This window comes from Cebus imitator, unplaced genomic scaffold, assembly GCF_001604975.1.
Source record: "Cebus imitator isolate Cc_AM_T3 unplaced genomic scaffold, Cebus_imitator-1.0 Scaffold111, whole genome shotgun sequence".
NCBI lineage: Eukaryota > Metazoa > Chordata > Mammalia > Primates > Cebidae > Cebus > Cebus imitator.
This window is the reverse complement of record NW_016107426.1, coordinates 313,479-335,447: the sequence shown is the minus strand read 5'-3', so window position 1 is coordinate 335,447 and position 21,969 is coordinate 313,479. Positions and strand designations below refer to the sequence as shown.

Here is a 21,969-nt window from a genome sequence, read left to right as displayed (position 1 = left end):
AAATGTTTTAATACATTTATTCCCCTTGGATCACAGGCCAGAATAGGTGATTAAAGCAAATGTCTTAGACTCTGTCATTACTCTTTATTTGTGCTTGGAAGTTGTTTCTTCAAGAGTGGGGAGTTATTAAATGAAATGTGCTTTAAAAATAATCATTGTTGCAGTATACTTTCTGATTGAGACATGATTCATAGTTGTATACCATATACTTAAAGAGTATGTAATGCATAAATTATATTCTCAAAGGCAAGAGCTTTAATGTTTTCTACTTAGAGAAGGACAACTTGTGAAATCGATTTTGCTTTTCACATTTAAACATGTGTGCTCACCAGTGCATGCACACAAATCCTTACAAGGCCTGAATTGAAGTATATATGATTGCCCTAATTTTATTAAAATTAAATTGTTGGCCAGGTGTGGTGGCTCATGCCTATAATCCCAGCACTTTGGGAGGCCGAGGCGGGCAGATCATGAGGTCAGGAGATAGAGACCATCCCAGTCAACATGGTGAAACCCCATCTCTACTAAAAATACAAAAATTAGCTGGGCGTGGTGGCGTGCACCTGTAGTCCCAGCTACTCGGGAGGCTGAGGCAGGAGAATTGCTTGAACCTGGGAGGTAGGGGTTGCGGTGAACCAAGATGGCACCATTTCACTCCAGCCTGGGCAACAAGAGCGAAACTCCGCCTCAAAAAAAAATTAAATTGTTGCAAGAGCTTTACAACTCTGTTAATAGTGAGGAGAGGAATTAATTTGAAAGAAGAATAAGAATTTCCAAATCCTAAGCTTATAGCATTAAATATGCTATTGTTGCCTTCTTTTTTCCTTACTAAAGAAGATTATGAAATGTTCACCTATATGCTTTAGCTGTCAGTCATTTTATTCTGTGACTCAAGGCAACAGTGAAAGGTTGAGTATGTTAATGTAAGTTTTGTGAGTATCTGAAAGACTTTCTGACATTACTGCAGTGTTCACGTTCATGAGATACTGTCAGTTGACTTTTCAGACTAAAGTAACACTGATTCCTTGGGATTAGGGGAATGAAACTCCAGATGACACGCTGATAGGAATATGTGTTCATCAAGATGAATATTTTATGTCATTGTTGGGGGGTCAGGGAGAGTTGGCAGTTGGAGGTTTGCTTTTCCACTGACCGTACTCCCTCCCTTTTTTCTCTTTTTAAAGAAAAAGTATGTACATAATATTATAAAATGAATGCCTCTAAGTTAGGCTAGCGCCAGCTGCTGTAACAAACGCCCAAATTTCAGTGGATTAATAGATTCCAATACACTGTCCTTGGTCAGAGAGCTGTTTTCCCTCAGCGTTTTAGGGACCCCGGCTGCCTCTGTCTTGTGGGTCGGCCATTCACTGTCCTTGGAGTTGTCGCCTGTAGCCTGGAAGAGAGAAGAGAGAGTGGTGAAAGCACACTTTTTTTTTTTTTTTTTTTTCCAGACAGGGTCTTGCTCTGTCACCAGGCTGGAGTGCAATGACTTGATCTCAGCTCATTGCAACCTCCACCTTCCGGGCTCAAGCGATTCTCCTGCCTCAGCCTCCCAAGTAGCTGGGACTACAGGCACGTACCACCACACCCAGCTAATTTTTTGTATTTTCAGTAGAGACGGGGCTTCACCATGGTAGCCAGGATGGTCTTGATCTCCTGACCTCATGATTTGCCCCCCTCGGCCTCCCAAAGTGCTGGGATTACAGGTGTGAGCCACCGTGTCCGGCCTAATTTACATTTCTTTCTTTTTTTTTTTTTTTTTTTTTTGAGATGGAGTTTTGCTGTTGTTGCCCAGGCTGGAGTGCAATGGCATGATCTCGGCTCACCGCAACCTCCGCCTCCTGGGTTCAAGCAATTCCCCGGCCTCAGCCTCCCAGGTAGCTGGGACTACAGGCATGCACCATCATGCCCAGCTGATTTTTGTATTTTTAGTAGAGACGGGGTTTCACCTTGTTGACCAGGATGGTCTCGATCTCTTGACCTTGTGATCCACCCGCCTCGGCCTCCCAAAGTGCTGGGATTACAGGCTTGAGCCACCGCGCCCGGCCTACATTTCTTTATCCATGGTTTGAATATAAGTGTCCCTCCAAAATTCCTATGTTGAAGCCTAACCGGCAAGGTGATGACATTAGAAGGTGGGGCCTCTGGGAGGTGGTTAGGTCACAGGGAATCCACCTATGTGAATGGAATTGGTGCCCTTATAAATGGAATTTCGGATAGCCGCCTCCCTCTTCCATCCCTCCTGCCACATAAGGACTCGGCCTTCATCCCTTTTGCCCTTCCACCATGTGAGGATGCAGCAGGAACACACCATCTTGGAAGCAGAGAGGAAGTCCTCGCCAGACACTGAAGCTGCTGGGGCCTTGGCCTTAGACTTCCCAGTCTCCAGAACTGTGAGAAATAAAATTTTGCATTTATAAATGACCCAGCTGGAGGTATTTTGTTATAGCAGCAAGAACAGACTGAGACATGAGGTTAAACAAGTTTCAATACAAATTTATTGGCTATATTTCTTATATGAATTGTCCGTTTTCAGTGTATGCCTATTATATTAGTTTCTTGTGTCTGCTGTAACAACTGACCACAAAACTCGATGGCTTACAAGAGAAATTAATTTTTCTCACAGTCCTACAGGCCACAAGTCCACAATCAAGGTGCTGGCAAGGCCACTCTCTACAGGTTCTAGGGATGATTCCATCTCTTGACTCTTCTGGCTCCTGGGCTTCCTGTCTCCAACTTTACATGGCTACCTGTGTGTTTCTGTCTTCCTCTGCTTCTCTGTCCAATCTCCTTTCTCATCTCATCATACTGTGCCGTATTATTGTATGTGTACTGAATATACAATAATTATTGGTATTTTGTCCATACACTGTTTCCAGCCAATAGGAGTCACTGTTGATGGGCCGGTGACACGTGAATGAATAATAAATACACACATAGTCAATAAATCATTACTTATTTCATAAAATATATTTTTTCTTGCCTGCATGTCAGCAAAATCAGTGTTGCTATAACTGAGATTTTCACTTTGAACTGTTGACAGCAGTGATGCAAAGTAAATGTGACCTAAGTAAAATGTAATTGAGTTTAACAAGTTCAAACTTTGAGTATATTTGCATGATGAATTACAAAAAGAAAAGTAAGAGCCTTGATGCTTGGTTTTACTGCACTGGATATGTCATTACTAAATAATCTACAGTATCATGCTATGTGAGAGGACGGATTTCTCAAGTTAACTCATTTGTTTTTTCTCTTACCTAAGCACTCCCTCAATTCAAATCCTCCCTGCACTCTGAAGCAGTGTGTGTCCCTGATGTCAGCAGTGGCGCAACCTACAAACCATCATAGTATTTGGATGCGGTCGTATTTTCTTTTGAGGACATAGACCAAGAGCTGTGGAGTATTTCCCTGGGCCTGAGCAGCGTTAAGAGATTAGATTTTCAGGGCTGTGTGCACCTGCCGGCACCGAGCACTGGACCATGAGAGCCTGAGGCAACCAAGTGTTCTTTAATACATATGTTTATGGGGGGAGGGTGTGGGATACTGAGCCCTCCAAAGTGAGGGCCTGGGCAGGCAGGGGTCACAGGAACTCTCTGGAGGGGGTGGGAGGGGAATATTCCATTTCTGGGTTTTTTTTTTTTTGGAGAAAGGAGTCTTGCTCTTTTGCCCAGGCTGGAGTGCAGTGCCACGATCTCAGCTTACTGCAACCTCTGCCTCCCGGGTTCAAGTGATTCTCCTGCCTCAGCCTGCTGAGTAGCTGGGATTACAAGCACCGGCCACCACACCCAGCTAGTTTTTATATTTTAAGTAGAGATGGGGTTTCACCATGTCGGCCAGGGTGGTGAAACTCCTGACCTCAGGTGATCCTCCTGCCTCAGCCTGCCAAAGTGGTGGGATTACAGGTGTGAGCCACCACACCCTGCTGAATGTTCTATTTCTTGCTCTGTTTGATGATTACATCAGTGTATATATTTGTCAAAATTCCTCAAACTGTACACCTAAGGCTTTGTGCATTGTATTGCATATAAATTATACTTCAATAAAGTATTGATTGCATGAGAAGTAAAGATACCAGTGCATACTTTTTTGTACGTTAACTAAAGGGGGTAACCACGTATGATTCCATCACTTTAACACAACTGTTTCGTATATTCTTTCCTCATATGCCCACGCGCATGTACACAGACAATACACACACTTGCTTTCTTCTTTCTTTTTTAAAATCTGGCTATAATCTCACCATTTGTAGCATTTTTGTGTCCTCGACATTGTATCTTAAATCTTTTTCGATGGATGTGGTCTTTATACTTGTATAATGATTGCTTTCATTTTTTCACTCCGGTAAAAATAATTACAGTCTACACTTTACATATAAAGTTTTTATTATGTTCTTGCGATACATTTTCAGATATAGAATGAATGGGTAAAAGATTATGGATACTGTTGAGATTTTTAGACTTCAGTAATTTGAAAGTAAAGAGAAAAAAGATTATGGAGACTTTAATGACCGGAATCATTAAGACGTGGGCTTTGGAGGTCAGAATGTGCTGGGTTCAAGTTCTGGCTTTGCATGCTCTTGGACAAGCTACTTCAGATCTGGTTCAATATCAGCCTTAGAGTTGTTTTGAGGATTGGATGAGGTCACATATGTGAAGTCTGTGGTATGGAATCAACCTGTAAGTGCTCAATAATCACCAGGTAAAAGATTGTGAAACTACTTTCTCAGAGGATGTCACCTGCTTCACTCCCTGAGGTTATGCAGAAGGACTAATTTTCCAATATAACCCCAGCATTGCGTTTTTGAATCTCAATCATTTTATGGATGAAATGAGATATTCTGTTGCTGTTTAAGTTTTATTAGTTGACAACTAGAAAGTTGGACATTTTCTAGTGTTTTGATTTTAAAAACCTTTAAAATTCCTTCTAAACAATTATTCTGTCTGCTTTTAAAAGCCTTTAATTCATTATTTGTTTATGGACAAGACAAAACTCATTGTTTATTTTAAGATGGAGTCTCACTCTGTTGCCCAGGCTGAAGTGCAGTGGTGCGATCTCGGCTCACTGCAACCTCTACCTCCTGGGTTCAGGAGATTCTCCTGCCTCAGCCTCCTGAGTAGCTGAGATTACAGGTGCCCACCACCGCGCCCAGCTAATTTTCGTATTTTTAGTAGAGATGTGGTTTCAGCATCTTGGCCAGGCTGGTCTTGAACTCCTGACCTTGTGATCTACCTGCCTTGGCCTCCCCAAGTGCTGGGATTACAGGCGTGAGCCACCACGACCGGCCGACAAAAGTCATTATTATGGGGCAGATTAGGTTAAACATTGCTATAGCACAGGACCCCGTAAAGGAAGGAAATATGTTTGTGTTATTTCTGACCTGGCCAATAACACAGCAGTGAAATGCATTATGCCCCATGGGGGGGCTTATTGTACCAGCAGTGGTGCGAGCTAGTTCAATATCACCCTTAGAGTTGTTTTGAGGATTAAATGAGGTCACACACATGAAATATGTGATATGGAATTGACCATACCACATGCTGACCTGTACCAGCCCAGCAACTGGTGCCTCTGAGCCTCTGGTCCAGAGTTTCCTCAGTGGTCAAGTCTAGTCTAGCTGTGGAGGTGGGAGGGTGGGGCGGGCTGGAGGAGGTTCATTTGCGTGTTAGGGCACTTTCCTTTCCTTTCCTGGTGTAACTAATGCAACCGGTTAATCTGTGACATGCAAAGTTGGCGTCCAGCTCACAGCTGGTATCCCATTCATGTTATTAACGGTTAGAGTCCTGTTACACAGCGCCTGAGAGTGGAGATCCTGGTTCGTGGCTTGTTAGACATTGTTGCAAACTCAGTTGGTGAGATCTGGTTTGATTGACTGGCAGACCCTTCTGTTCTTTCTTTCCCCTTGTTCTCTGGGCAAAGTAGTGATGTCACAAGGTCTGCCAAACTCAGGCTGCTGTCCTGTGCTCCAGACCATCCCTTTACCCCCTTAACGTGGGTATTTATTTAGCTAGTTCTTTTCTTTCCCCCTCTTTAAATACTTGAATCTTTAAAATCACAGTGTGACAGAAATCTCAGAACAGCAAGAGTGGGAGACTGAGGATTTCACTGCCCTTTAGCCCTTACCGGTCGCTGCAGTCAGACAGCGTTGAGACGTCATCCGCCCTGTTTCCTACCCTCTGCTGTAAGGAGGTTGGCCCCCGTCATCAGCCCAGGTCCTGCTCTCAGACAGGGAAGTGGGCAGCACAGGGATATTGCTTGCTGCCTGTCGTGGGATTCCCATGGGACTTGCCAGACTATTATTTCCTCGCCCAAGAGGCTGTAGGCTGTGTGTGGCCTTTGATACCATCTGTATTTCGGGAACTGTGGGCCCAGGGTAAAATAGAGTCACACTTCTGTGTACTTACCAAGGATAGAAAAGAGACAAGTTTTTCCCTAGTGTATTTCTAACTTTGCCCGGGATAGAAATTGTGTTGAAGTTGAATTATCACTTTACTTTGCCTTATGTGGGTAACAAAGAGACAAGTTTCCCCCTAATCTGTGTACGCCAGAAATGGCAAAGAACAAGCAGGAAGCCTCCACCGACCTCTCTGTGAGGCCAGGGAGATGTGTCACATGCACCAGTGCCTTGGTGGCTCACGGTTCTGCTCACCTGTTCCTGGGAGAAGGAAAAACCCTTTTACTGCTAAAAACACTGAAACTCAAAGTGTCCTTGTCTGATCGCCCATCTAGAAGGTGGCAGAAAGGGCCTTTGCATGCAAGGCTGCCTGAATCTGAAGCAGGCCCTTTCCTATTGCAGTGGAGGTGTTCCTTCAGGACCAGAGACCTGCGCTTCCTCCCCTCCCCACTCTACAGGAGTGGGAGGCAGGGCCTGCCAGCTGCAGGGTGGTCTTTGTGTCTCTTTTGGTATAGGGCATAAGTGTGCTTCGTTGGGGGCAGAACTGAGCATGCCCTATTCCAACAGGCCCACAGTGTCAGGCAACTGAAGGCTGGGTGTATCTGCAGTCATCTCTACGCTGAGTCAGAGGATGAGTCCGAGGAAGCCTCATGATCTGTTACAGCTGGCCAGGCTGGGTCACGTGGCTCCTTTGCTAGGAAGAATTCAAGGGTAACCCTGTCACTTCCTGGCTGGAGGCCAAGCACTCTCAGCAAAACCTGGGCTAAAAGCAAGCCAGCACATTGCTATTCTTAGAAAAACAACGCGTGAATTTTAGTCCTGTTCATTTGATAGCCACAGGACGCTGGTGAGAAGGGTCTCTGTTGGGGGCTGAGGGAGCTGGGCAGACCTCAGATTCCCATGGCTCTAGTGAGCCTTCCAGGGTGGCAGGAGCCGTTGCAACTCCAGGCCAAGGGTCTGGGAACAGTCACGTGTGGCTGAGGCTTGCTCTCCTAGAGTCGGGGATCTGGGCTGTACAGCTCATTTGTTGTGTAACCACAGGCAAGTTCAGGATCTCTGGATTTCCATGTTGTCATTTGAAGAGGGTAATTTCTGTTCCCCTTTCAGATCTTACATCTTTAAGATGTTTAATTTAAAGCACACATCAAATATTGATGTATAAGAACAATAAATTACACCTTACGATTTTTGTTTTTATCTGGGTCCATCATCTCTTAAATATGCTCGCTTTGGCCAGGGGTGGTGGCTTGCGCCTCTAATTCTAGTAGTTTGGGAGCCCAAGGCAGGATTGCTTGGGCACAGGAATTCAAGGCTGCAGCGAGCTGTGATTGTGCCACTACACTCTAGTCTGGGTGACAGAGCAAGATCCTATATCTAAAAATAAAAATTTCTTTTAATGCTCAGGTGTGAAAAAATAATAGCTAGGACATTGTACTCTGAAAAACTGTTATTACATAACTTCTGTTTCCGCTGAAATTCTCTATGTTGTTGTCTGCTTGTATTTTACATTTTATTACAGAAAATTTGACGTGTAGCAAAAGAATTTCATAAGAAACCCCTGTGGACCCATCAGCCAGCTTCAACAATTACCCACATTTTGTCAGCCATGTTTCATCCGCCCCCAACTTCCACCCCACGCATACTCTTAGCAGAGGGGAGTGCTGGAGTGCTTTTAAGCAGATCTCAGACTTCATATCATTTCACTGTTAAATGCTTTAATTTGTGTTTCTAACAGAGAAGGCCCCCTTTTCTATAAAATATGACTACCGTGCCACTGTTGCATCCACTGAATTAACCGTGATGCAGGAGTTCTTTGAACTTTTAGTAAGTTCAGGGTGGAAGCAGTATTGGGAGGAAGAAGCTTTGGTCTGGATTTATCCCTTTTACCCAAAACAACGGCGGAATTCATTGAAGGTGGTCTTGGGACTTCAGCTGGCACTTGGTCCACCCCTTACAAGACTTTCAGAAAGCAAATTTGGGAAAGGCCTGTCTGTTCAGAGCAAGGGATACAACTAGCAGTTGCTGAGCACCCTCTGTGTACATCTCCATATGCATGATCTCCTCTAACCTCCACACCAAAGCTGAGAGCAGAAACCAAGGCTCTAGGAGGGCCTTCCGAAATAGTACCTTCTGATTGGTCAACACTGGAATATCATAATGTCACCATGACCCCACACCGAGTCAGCAGGAAATTCCCACCTAGCATCAGAGCACGGGTTGTTTGGTTCATGCCTTCATCTAACCAGATGTTTAACTCCTGTAGAAACAATAACCAGAGCATTCATTTTTTATTGTTGTTTGGTTTTTTGTTTTGTTGTTTTTTTTGAGACAGGGTCTCCATCTGTTGCCCAGGCTGGAGTGCAGTGGCGCAATCATGGCTCACTGCAGCCTCAAACTCCTAGGCTCAAGAGATCCTCCTGCCTCAGCCTCCCAAGTAGTTGGGACCACAGGCATATACCACCATGCCTGGCTAATTTTTCAATTTTCTGTGGAGACAAGATCTTACTCTGTTGACCAGGCTGATCTCGAACTTCTGGCCTCAAGCAGTCCTCCTGCCTCAGCCTCCCAAAGTACTGGAATGACAGGCATGGGCCGTACCCAGCCACCAGTGTATTATTTAAGACTCCCTGGGAAATAGTTAAATGAAGATAATATCTTAGGCAGAGAGGCATGAAAATGCCTTCCTCTCTTCAGCCCAGGTTGAAGGATTGCAGTCACTCTTCCCCTCTCTCTAATCCCCTTCTCCAGATGGATATGAGGGTGAATCACAGGGCTTGTAAGTCACTTGCTAGTAGGACCTTTGTAGATTTGTGCCTGAAAGGACTGGATTTTTGAGTTGGAAAACCTATAACTTCTTATTCAGTAAGGAGAATCTTTAAATAGCGAGATGAAAAATTGCTTCTTTATATACATTTAGCAGTGGGAAGAGACCCCTTAGAGTATTCTGGAAGGGGGGAAAAAAGGAATGGAGATAAGGGGTGGGGAAGGAAGTGAGGTAGGGAGGAAAATAAAAATTAAAGAACCCTCATGGATCCCAGATTGATTTTATGACCTGTTTTGAGAGGAGCTCTAGTAACTTACGTTGTGTTTAAAATGTCCTTCTGCAGACCCAGTGGTAAAGGCAAATACCTGCCTTTGTAATGAGTTCGTCCAGCAGGTTTAATATGAAGCTTCAACTTCAGGATTCCTTCCTTGTATAGGGAGGGGCTCCAGAAGTGTGTTCCATGTTCAGACTCATAAGCTCCAAAGCACACAAACCCAGGTACAGCCCCGAATCCCAGGAATCAAGTTCTCAAGAGAAGGAGGTGCCAGAACCATCTCTTGATAAGTCCCTAGAAGTAGAACCTGCCTTTGTTTCTTTTTAATTTCTTTTTGTAATTTGCACGTCTTTGACCGACTTTGTATTTCATTTGTGCAGATGAAATTCTACAGCAGGAGGTCAGGCCCTTGATGGCGGTGGAGATAATAGAACAGCTTCACAGACAATTTGCCATTCTTTCAGGTAAGGGGCACATTCGTTGGCATTTCCAGATTTTGATGGGGGTTCTTGGTGGGAGGGCCCAGCCTCTTGAACCTTGAGGAATATTATACCCAAGTCTCACTCATCCCTTAGACCCCAGCTGGGACTAGAACAGGCTAAGGCCTGTCCTGCTGGAAGAGGGTGGGATCTCATAGATATTATTTATTTTGCTGTTGGATGCAATCTGATCTTTCCCAGAGGAGTACATTTCTTTGTGGTTGTAAATAACAGAGCTGAAAAGATTTTGAGGAAAGAAAAAGAGATCACTACCGACATCAGCTGCCACCATGATGTTCTTCCAATGTTCCTGTTGAATGTTCTTCCAAGATGTGGCCTTAAGAAGATCTTAGTTTTTCTTTTCTTTTTTTTTTTTTTCAATTGTACTTTAGGTTCTGGGATACATGTGCAGATCATGCAGAATTCTTGCATAGGTACATACATAGCAAGGTGGTTTGCTGCCTCCATCCCCTGATCACCTATATCTGGCATTTCTCCCCATGATATCCCTCCCCACCCTCCCAACCCCATGCTGTCCCTCCCCTAGCCCCCACAACAGACGCCAGTGTGTGATGCTCCCCTCCCTGTGTCCATGTGTTCTCACTGTTCAACAACTGCCTATGAGTGAGAACATGCGGTGTTTGGTTTTCTGTTCTTGTGTCAGTTTGCTGAGAATGATGGTTTTCAGATTCATCCATGTCCCTACAAAGGACACTAACTAATCATTTTTTATGGCTGTGTAGTATTCCATGGTGTATATGTGCCACATTTTCTTTGTCCGGTCTATCATTGATGGGCATTTGGGTTGGTTCCAGGTCTTTGCTATTGTAAACAGTGCTGCAGTGAACATATGTGTGCATGTATCTTTATAACAGAATGATTTATAATCCTTTGGGTATATACCTAATAATTGGATTGCTGGGTCAAATGGAATTTCTATTTCTAGATCCTTGAGGAATTGCCACACTGTCTTCCACAATGGTTGAACTAATTTACACTCCCACCAACAGTGTAAAAGTGTTCCCATTTCTCCACATCCTCTCCAGCGTCTGTTGTCTCCAGATTCTTTAATGATCGCCATTCTAACTGAAATCTGAAGGTCTTCGTTCTAAGGGTTCCTGAGTGTTGCTGAGGTTCCTTGTTCTTTGGGAGAATTGTCTTTTATTCTTAAGCTCATTTAAGGAGAGTTCCATGAAGCATTTGATTGGGAATAAAGAGGGTCGTTATGAAAAAAAGTTGAGCCAGTTTTTGAGCCTAGACACAACCCTGGAATACTGTTCTTTCTGATCTGCTTAGTCAAGGGTGATGTGACTTTAATTACTTAAACTAGTTAAATGAAGATAATATCTTAGGCAGAGAGTTTTAGACTCTTCCAAACTCTAAATTGTAGTTAGACCAGACTTAGAAAAATGAAGTAGTAACATGAGATGTCCTTAGTATATGTCATGGAGGGATAAAGTGGCAGTGACTCTTTTCAACTTTTCCATCTGTTCTGAAAAAAACAACAGAGCCACCTTAGTTACATCACAGAGAGAATATGTAGTTGGTGTGAATTTTATTCTACAAGATGGAATGTAAAAAAAAAAAAAAGTCACATCTCTCTCTTTTCTCCAAATAACATTTAATCTGCTCCAAGCTCCTCATCCCACTGATCTGAAGGAGATGTGAACTCAGTTGTCACGGGATACTTCTCCCCATCCGAGCATTGCCTCCTGCGTGGGCACATCCTACACAGTCCGGGACGTTCTGGGGCGATTCTCTGGTCTTTCCTCCACATTAGTCACTACTCACATAGTCATGGAAAGCTCCATAAATACAGTTAAGCATGCTCTGAATGAAGAGACCCCCACAAACAGGTTTTGTGTGAGCAACAAGCCTGTTTATTCACCTGGGTGCAGGCAGGCTGAGTCCAAAAAGAGAGTCAGCAGAGGGTGGAGGGATAGGAGTTGGTTTTATAGGTTTGGGGTAGACAGTGGAAAGTTACAGAAGTTACAGTTCGGGGTGTTTTTTGCAAGCTAGTGGGGTGTTGCCTGGGGAGGGGGTGTCAAAAGGTCCAAGGTCCAGTGTCACAAGGTTGGCTTATCAGTTGAGGCAGGAACGGTTGAGGTAGGAAAAATGGCAGAATGTTGCAAGGTCGGTTCATCAGGTACTACTGGAGCTAGCCATTCTTCTCCTTTTATGGTTTCCCTGTTACTTCAGACTTTCTGGCTGCTGGAGGCCATCTGGAGGTGTATGAGTGGGTCACAGGAGTCACCATGGCACAGTCAGTTCAAAGAACCTTGCATACAGGGTTCTACTTTTTTCTTTCTGTCTGTATTGCCACTGCTTAGATCAGAGACCGGAACATAAAAGGTGCCCAGCACAAAAGTATCCAAGTCCTCGTGGTCCATTCTGTGAGACCAGTGGTCTCGCTGCTCCGCAAGTGGCCAGGTAGGCACCATTGACCCTGGTGGGAGAACCTAGCCAGCCTCCTGAAGGCACAGTCTCACAGTTCCCACTGTGGGTCTAGGCTTCTGCAAGACAAAGGCAGAATGGGGTCTGTCCTTGGGTTCCTGGAAACTGTCGCTGTGACCCTACCACAGAGGGCCCCAAGACTACCATGCAGCTCAAGGTCTGCAATGGATGATACGGTGGGCTGGGGTCAGGGAGATTCCTGTGGCCTTAGAATAAAGCTGTAAGGCCTCAATACATGATTCTGGCATATATAATTACACAATGGCTCATCTCAGGAATCAGCGTAGTGCCTGATTGATACAGTTATGATCCAAATGTATCTCCTTTGAGTCTTACTGAGGCATTTCTTTCTGTTCTAATGACTTAGAGGCAATATAGGAAAAACAGGAACTGGTACCAGATGACTCTGGATATAAATTTGGATTCTGTACTTACTAGCAGCATGAGCAACTTACTTCTCTAAGCCTGTTTCCTCATCTGTATAATGGAGTTATTATAATTTTTTTTTTTTTTTGAGATAGAGTCTCACTCTGTCACCCAGGCTGGAGTGCAATGGCACGATCTCACTCACTGCAACCTCCGCCTCCCAGGTTCAAGCGATTCTCCTGCCTCAGCCTCCTGAGTAGCTGGGATTACAGGCGCCCACCATCATGCCCAGCTAATTTTTGTGTTTTTGTAGAGACAAGTTTCACCATGTTGGCCAGGCTGGTCTCAATCTCCTGACCTCAGGTGATCCACCCGCCTTGGCCTCCTAAAGTTCTGGGATTACAGGTGTGAGCCACTGTTCCCGGCCAGTAATTTTGAGGATTAAATGACATAATATGTGAAAAATGGTTAGTATTGCAACTGCTAAATAAGTGTTTCTCTTTTTTTCTCATGTCTTTTTATAGTTGTGTAAAATGTTTATTTTGGGGTTTTATTACAAAAAATAGTTTTCAGTAAGATACAGTTTTTGTAAGAAACCAAAGTCATGCTCACAATAAATATAGTATATGATGCCACCATTGAGTCAGGAATAGAGAGAATTGTCACTCCTTAGCGTAGAACAGAGCACTGTGAAAACACACTGGACCGAGAAGATGCTTCTGCTTTTGGAAGGTACTTTGACCATAATAAAGATAACCCTTCGTTTCTGAGTTTCTTCTGTCATTTAAGTTTGTCTTCTTTTTTTCCAAGACAGGGTCTTGCTCTGTTGCCCAGGCTGGGGTGCAGTGGCACAATCTCAGCTCACTGCAGCCTTGACTCACCAGGCTCGGTTGATCCTCCTCAGGCTTCTGAGTAGCTGAGACTACAGGTGGCCTTTGGCACATACCACCATGCCCGGCTAATTTTTAAATTTTTTATAGAGATGGGTTTTTGCCATGTTGCCCAGACTGGTCTGGAACTCCTGGGCCCAAACAGTCCTTCCACCTCAGCCTCCCAAAGTGCTGGGATTACAGGCATGTACCAGCGTGCCTGGCCCAAGTTTGCCTTTCTTGTGAAGGAGAAGCCTGGATTCACTGTGATAGCGCTCACAACCTTGCAAGTCTGCAGGAATAGCAGCTGCCAGGGGTCTCTCTGAGTCAGCACTTGGTCTGGAATCAGAGGCTTCTTTTCGTCTTTAACCATCTCTTTTTCTCTGGCAGAAACGGCAAGCATCAGCAGTGAGGCTGCTGTGGGGCTGTGTACTTGTTGTAAAACAGGAATCTCTGTAATTAGGTCTTTTCCCATGGCTGTGGCAGCCTAAGAGCTGCAGCCTTAGCCCCGAGCCGCAGCAGTTTCCTTTTCCTGATTCAGGCAAGGAAGGTAGAGATTTTCCCTATAAAACTTTCTACCAATTTCACTGAGCTCTGGAAGGAGCCAGAGGCCCTGTCAACCAGGAAGGCTGTGAAGGAGAGGATAGAGCCTTTTCCTCACTGCACCCTAGTGCCTCTTCTGCCGAACTGTGCGTGAGTTCCCGTGGCTGCTAGAAGAGCAGGGGCTCATTACGTGAATCCTGACCCAGATCTGTGGCCAGACGGTTCGCAGTCTCTGGATGCGAAGCCTGTGAGCAGGGCCACCAGCAGCAATTGGATATTGACCAGGGCTGGGGCCTCTGGTAGCTCTTGAGATGCTGACCACCACCTGCGGAAGACTGGCCTGCAGACCCTGACTCAATGACGGATGAATGAATGCACTTACATCATTACAGGGATTCAAGTGGGCTAGGGATGGCCATTGGCTGCTTTTAGAGGGCAAAATGCAACCAGTCCACCCGGACTCCCTTTCCGTTGTTACATGTATTCAGTCAGATTTTACAACAGAGGTTCTGAGTTAGCACACTTGTGGATAATTAACATGGCTACAGGAATGGTTTTATGACTGATAAAAGCTTTAGTTTCCGGGGAGGCCCAGAGTAAACACTATTAACAGGTAATTTCCCTTTGATCTCCCCTGAGAGGGCCACCTAGCACAAAATTTACATGAGTAAACAGAGTAGAGACAAAGGGATGTGGGGTAAACAGACTTAGACTGGGAATGCCTCTGTCTTTCCTGTGCTAATGTAAATGAGGTGGCTGCCTTCAGCCTGCCTCAGTAAAACCTTTTGGACTTCCAGAAGGTTTGAGATGACAGTCTTTAACTTTCACGAGTATTTTCCCAGCCACCCTGAGTGAATATTAAGAAGCTCTGACACTGGAATTCACCTGCGTGTTCACAGTGAACCTGGGATAGTTCTAAATTCAGGGCTAGCTAGGAAACGAGAGTATAAGCACATTAGTGTGATGGAAACACTCTAAGCTGTGGACTTGACAGTTCTGGGTTCACATTCCGACACAACCAGTAGGTGGCTCGGAACCTCAGATTTTCATCTATACAAGGAGAAGTTAACAGCATGGTACCGCCCTACAAGAGATCTTAGCCTATGAGACTTGTTTGTTTTTTAAATCGCATAACAAGGTCTGAAGATAGAGACTCTTGGTATTGGATCAGTGGCTCAGTGACATTAAGGCTGACGTTTTTGTGATTATCTTGATGTTTCCTTCTCATTTGTTAAACCGTGATTCCAAGGTGGCTGCTGCAATCCCAGACACCCGGTCAGAGTCCAAAGCAGGAAGAAAGAAGGAAAACGCTGGCTGCTCCTCTTCCTTTTGTAGAAACTCTTGGCTGCCTTCTGCGTATGTCTCCTTCCAGAATTATGTCACACAGCCACTCCCTGGCAGCAAGAGAATCTCAGAAGGCAAGCATTTAGCTTTCTAACTGCCACGGAGATGGTGGTCAGAGAAAAGGGGATCGGGAGTGAATTAGCCGTTTATCAGTGTTTGCCACAGCTCTTCCTCTAATTATAAGGACTTGTCTTTTTATATTTATCTTTATGGTTGTTTCCCACTGGGAATCATCATGTCTGAATCTCTCTCTTTTACTTTCTCTCCCTCCTTGCTCTCTTTTTCTGTCTCTCTCTTGTGGCAGCTTGAATCCTTTTGAAAGTCACTGATGAAGAAATAAACTTCAATACTCTTAGGCTTGTGGAGTCCCCCGTCCCCTCATACACACCAGCGAAGCCCAGCTTTGGTGTGGGGGGCGGTGGGGCTCCCACCTGGAACAGTGGAGAAGGTCAAACCAAGGAACAGCTCGGAGCCCAGACTCCTAACTTAGATGTGGAGCTGGTGACTTGAAACCTGGGAGGTGAGAACCGAGGAGAGATATCTAGAGCAGGGCTGTTTCATAGAAGTACAGCGTGGCCCACACATGTACTTCAATTTTTTTTTTTTTTTGAGATGGAGTGCCATGATGCAATCTCGGCTCACCACAACCTCCACCTCCCGAGTTCAAGTGATTCTCCTGCCTCAGTCTTCTGAGTAGCTGGGATTACAGGCGTGCGCCACCACCCCTGGCTGATTTTATATTTTTAGTAGAGATGGGATTTCTCCATGTTGGTCAGGCTGGTCTGAACTCCTGACCTCAGGTGATCCACCCGCCTTGGCCTCCCAAAGTGCTGGGATGACAGGCATGAGCCACTGTGCTCGGCTTTAAAATTTTACAGTAACCATATTAAAAAGGTAAAAATAAATAGATATAATTAATTTTAATAATATATTTTAAATTTACCGTTATCTAAAATAGCATTTCAACATGTGATCAATATTCAAAATTATTGAGATTTTACCTTTTTTATTCTAAGCTTTTGAAATCTAGTTTGTATTTTATACTTACAGCATACTTCAACTTCGACTGGCTACATTTCAAGTGCTTAATAGACACATGTGTCTAGTGGCTAATTGGATTCAGTAGCACAGGTGAGAGACAAGGTTCTCAGTCATGTTTGACTGAATATCTCCTTTTTATAACAAATGATTTTTATTGCCCTCTGCCATCCTAACATGAAATTTATAGATACTATAACTTGTATCTGAAGCGTGGGCTAAACAACTACAACAAACAGACTCCAAAATGTATCGAGCTCAAACCAGGACTGCTCAGAGGGTTCACACTGCCTGCTGCCCAGACAGAGCCAATTCCTCAAGACAGGGGAACTGCAATAGAGAAAGAATAATTCACTCAGAGCCGGTTCTGTGGGAGACCAGAGGTTTATTACAACTTAAATCAGTCTCCCCGAGCATTCAGGGAGCAGAGTTTTTAAGGAGAACATGGTGGGTTGGGGGAGCCAGTGAGCCGGGGCGCTGATTGGTCAGAGATGAAATGATGGAGAGTAGAACGTGTCTTCTTCAGGAACCACTGCAAGATCCGATGAGCTGGTTTATTGATCTGGGTGGTGCCTGCTGATCCAGCAAGTTCAGGGTCTGTGAAATATCTCAAACACTGATCTTAGGAGCACTTGAGGGAGGGTAAGAATCTTGTAGCCTCCAGCTGCATGACTACTAAACCATAAGTTCTAATGGTCAGAAATGGCTAATGGTTTCTAATGGCTCATGTTAGTCCTACAAAGGCAATCTAGTCCCCAGGCAAGAAGGAGGTCTGCCTTGGGAAAGGGCTGTTACCGTCTTTGTTTAAACTATAAACTAAGTTTCTCCCAAAGTACGCCCAGGAATGAACAAGGACAGCTTGAAGGTTAGAAGCAAGATGGGGTCGGTTAAGTTAGATCTCTTTCACTGTCTCAGTCATGATTTTGCAAAGGTGGTTTCAAAGCAAACATAACAGAAATTAAGTTCTAACTCTAACAATTCTGCATGTATGATCCTGGTCAGCAGACAACTTTTCTCCATGTGGAGGTTCAGTTTGTGGCTCGTATTATTATTATGCATGTTGCGGCGTGTGTGTCCAGGGAGCAGACAGGCTAAGAGAACATGGAAGGATCATAGTGCTTCTTAAAATTCTCAGCCCAGAGATAGCATACAGCACATTCCATTGACGTGAACTTGTCACAGTCATTTTAACACACTTAACAGCAAGGGAAGCTGGGAAATGTAGTGGAACTGTGTGCCCAGGAAGAGAACACCTAGGTGAACAGCCACCCCTACCTATGCACATATTTTTAAAAATTAAAAAAATAGGCTGGCAACGGTGGCTCAAGCCTGTAATCCCAGCACTTTGGGAGGCTAAGGCAGGCAGATCATGAGGTCAAGAGATCGGGACCATCCTGGCCAACATGGTGAAACCCTGTCTCTACTAAAAATACAAAAATTAACTGGGTGTGATGGTGGGCACCTGTAATCCCAGCTTCTCAGGAGGTTCAGGCAGGAGAATCACTTGAACCTGGGAGGGGGGGTGGAGGTTGCAGTGAGCCAAGATCGTGCCACTGTACTCCAGCCTGGTGACTGAGTGAGACTCTGTCTCAAAAAATTTTTTTTCAAATAAAATATAAGGAACTGTAATGTAAAGGAGAAATCGAAGGAAACTAATTATAGTAAAGTAATACATCTTCCAATAATATGTATTTCCACATGCATTTCTAGCTACATGAGAATAATGAAAGAGGTGCTTGCCCCTCAATTTGGAGTTACCACGAATGCGATGGGTACCAGCGCTGGGGTGTGCTGAGGTGCTCAGACACCTTCAGTGACTTTAATAAGACTTAGCAATTTCTTTATGATTATTTGTAAAAACAGAGTTAAAGTCTAGGTTCAAAGCATTTTATTTACTTTTTTTTTTTGAGATGAAGTCTCACTCTTGTCCCCCAGGCTGGTGTGCAATGGCGTGATCTTGGCTCACTGCAACTTCCGCATCCTGGGTTCAGGCGATTCTCCCGCCTCAGATGCGCCTGCCGCCACACCTGGCTGATTTTTGTATTTTCAGTAGAGAAGGAGTTTCACCATGTTGACCAGCCTGGTCTTGAACTCCTGACTTCAGGTGATCCACCTGCCTCGGCCTCCCAAAGTGCTGGGATTGCAGGCTTGAGCCACGGAGCCCAGCCCAGAGCATTTTAAATTGATTTTTTCAGTTAAATTAAGCTTCTGGTAAGACACTTGGAAATCCCGGAGTGTATGGGGGCAATTCTTAGTTTTGTTATGTAGAATGGGTCATTCAGTATCCCAGGCCCTGAGATTTCCAGAGTACCTCCCAGGCAATGGTTCTGCCATTTCCCCAGTTAAAACCTTGTGGGGAGGAGACAGGGAAAATAGGTACTGGGGGTCAGAGAGGAGCAGGAAGACGCCCTGCACCCTTCCCCATCACTGGTCTTTGCCACCTTCCTGTAGGATTTCCCGTATTCTCAGTTCACCTTTGTATGAAGACGTCGTGCCAGCTATCTCCAGGGCTCTTTCAGCAATCACCCATGCACCCCAAGGACTTAATGTTTTCTGCACTAAAACTAGTTGTCTTTCACTTAATGAAAAAGTACAGAATCATACAGTTTATTTAAGTTACCATTTTACTTAGTACCAAATAATTGGGATTTTTGTATTCCTTGAATGGGACTTTGGAATAATCGTTCTTTCTTTCCATTGCATTACCATGTTTCTTCAGAAGGTGGCACTAGTTGCCATGTTGTGGGTTGCTCCATAGTGTAAGTCCAGCTCTGTTTCCTGGATGCTTCTGCCTCTTAGGACTAATATTCAACAGTGGGTGGGCGTCCACAGTTAACCTTAGGGCCTCTCTGCTGTTCAGTATTGGTAGTAGCCAAGATAGAAGAAAACTTCAGTTTTTTTTCATTTAGGTGGGGATAGCTTTAATATAGTCAACTATAAAAAGGTCAGATTGGCCAGGCACAGTGGTTCACGCCTGTAATCCCAGCACTTTGGGAGGCTGAGATGGACAAATCACTTGAGTTCAGGAGTTCAAGACCAGCCTGGCCAACATGGTGAAACCCTGTCTTTACTAAAAATGGCGTGGTGGCATGTGCCTGTAATACCGGCTACTCAGGAGGCTGAGGCAGGAGAATCGCTTGAACCCAGGAGGCGGAGGTTGCAGTGAGTGGAGATCGTGCCACTGTGCCCTAGCCTGGGAGACAGAGCGAGACTCCATCTCATAAAAAATAAGGCTGGGCATGATGGCTCACACCTGTAATCCCAGCACTTTGGGAGGCAAAGGTGGGCAGATCACTTGAGGTCAGGAGTTTGAGACCAGCCTGGCCAAGACGGTGAAACTCCATCTCTACTAAAAACACAAAAATTAGCCTGGCATGGTGGCGTGTGCCTATAATCCCAGCTACTCAGGAGGTTGAGGTAGAGAATCGTTTGAACCCAGGAGGCAGAGGTTGCAGTGAGCCGAGATCATGCCACTTTACTCCAGCCTGGGCAACAGAGCAAGACTCCGCCTCAAAATAATAATAATAATAAAAGGTAAGATTAAATGGCATAATTACATTCTAATTAATGTTTTAGGCTGTTTCAGTTCCTTGAAATGTCTTAGCTGTTCCCTCAGCAGATGTTGATTACACAATTATTACAGTGTCATAATACATCTAAATTTGGCTTTTTTTTTTTTTTTTTTTTTTTTCAACCCCTCCACCCCCTTAGCTTTCTTAAAGACACAAATTATCTGAATTCACATTTCTCTGAAACTTCCCATGGTTGTGAAACTGCAGAGAGGAATAATATTATTAGACAAAAGCTTTTAATATCCTCATCAGTCGCTGTAATGAGGTCGCTCAATATACCTGTCTTGATAAACATCTCATCTGTGGGTATCATTTTTGGAAGTTTAGAGTAAACCTATAGGGTGAATAAAGACGTGCCTCCTGGGGAGGGATGACTGACCATCCAGACAAATCTCACACAGTTTCATCCCACAGCAGTTGGTCTCTGAGCACCTAAGACGCGTATTAACAACTCACAAGAGACTTGTGCAGAAAGCCCACGGTGCTAACTTCTTCTTTACATAATACACTTTTGGTTGCTCAATAACACATTCCTTTTCCTGAAATAAATTTACAAGGCAAATCAAATTCTAAGCAGAGGATTCTTACCAGGCTTGGAGGCAGCACAAGAGAGCTGGCTGGCTGTTCTTCCAGCGGTGTCTTCAGAGAGACTGGCGACGTGGATTGGATTCTCAGGATGGGCTGGCTCTCTCCCCTGAGGATGGCAGACAGCATTGGCTGTACACTGCCCGCCTCTGCTTCTCCTCTTCTGTGGTTTCTTCGTTGACCACACATCCTCATTCATCACACAGTCCTCACTAATCACTCCCCACACTGATATGTGTTTCTTAGATATGTTAAATGCATTCAGTCATTTGTAGCTGGCCTTGTCTTGAGAGCCATTATTCTTCAAGTGGTTTCTCTTTGAGGACTTGGTAGGTGCATGCAGCTGAAGTTCCTATACCATTGGCTCAGGCAGAGTTTCCTAAACCCTCCCAATTCTCTGTGCCTTAGTAGCTCAGTCTTGTCTTCATGGCCCTCCTAGGCCAAAAGCAATAGCTAACATTTCACACAACTTAACTTGTATCTATGTTCAAACAACTTAGTAGCTGTTTCAAAAAGTAATACATATACATTAAAATATTGTTTTTTCTCTCAATTTTGTTCTTAAATAACTACAACTATCTTAAATCTTGCAATCAGACTAGATATCACCACCTTTATGTCTTGTTCCACGTTGATTTTCATACTGTTTTTGCTTTTTATTTCAGCAAACACCAAATCCCCAGCTCTATAAAGATGCAGCACCATTATATAACATATAATGCAATTTAATGTTGAAATCGGGAAATACCGGGGCTGGGCACGGTGGCTCACGCCTGTAATCCTAGCACTTTGGGAGGTCGAGGCAGGCGGGTCATCTAAGGCGGGAGTTCAAGACCAGCCTGGCCAACATGGCGAAAACCTGTGTCTACTAAAAATACAAAAATTAGCTGGATGTGGTGGTGCATGCCTGTAGTCCCAGCTGCTTGGGAGGCTGAGGCAGGAGAATTGCTTGAACTTGGGAGGCAGAGGTTGCAGTGAGCTGAGATTGGGTCACTGTACTCTAGCCTGGGCAACAGAGTGAGATTCTGTCTCAAAAAAAGAAATTGGGAATTACCTCAAGCCAGTAGTAGTAGTACATATGGTATCTGACAGATGTCAACTATCACTGTATTTCCCTCAAAAATTAAAAATATTCTCAGTGCTCCCATGAGTTTACGGTGATTCCCGGGGTACCTGTGACACAGTTTGGGGACTGTGGGGCTGGAACTTAGTCAAATGGCTACACATCTGCCAGAGGACTGGGAAATAGAACCTACAGAATTTGGTGGCCTCTGCTCTGAATTAAATGTT

The 21,969-nt window shown here is 44.5% G+C and overlaps 1 protein-coding gene across 1 annotated transcript in view; it reads left to right on the top strand.

Moving 5' to 3' along the window:
• Positions 1 to 21,969, top strand: part of MCF2L2 (MCF.2 cell line derived transforming sequence-like 2) — a 235,861-nt gene that overhangs the window by 30,606 nt on the left and 183,286 nt on the right. The window contains exon 4 of the mRNA XM_037741919.1: positions 9,810 to 9,893. Coding sequence (XP_037597847.1) covers positions 9,810 to 9,893 — 84 coding nt within the window. The remainder of the gene's footprint in view (positions 1 to 9,809; positions 9,894 to 21,969) is intronic.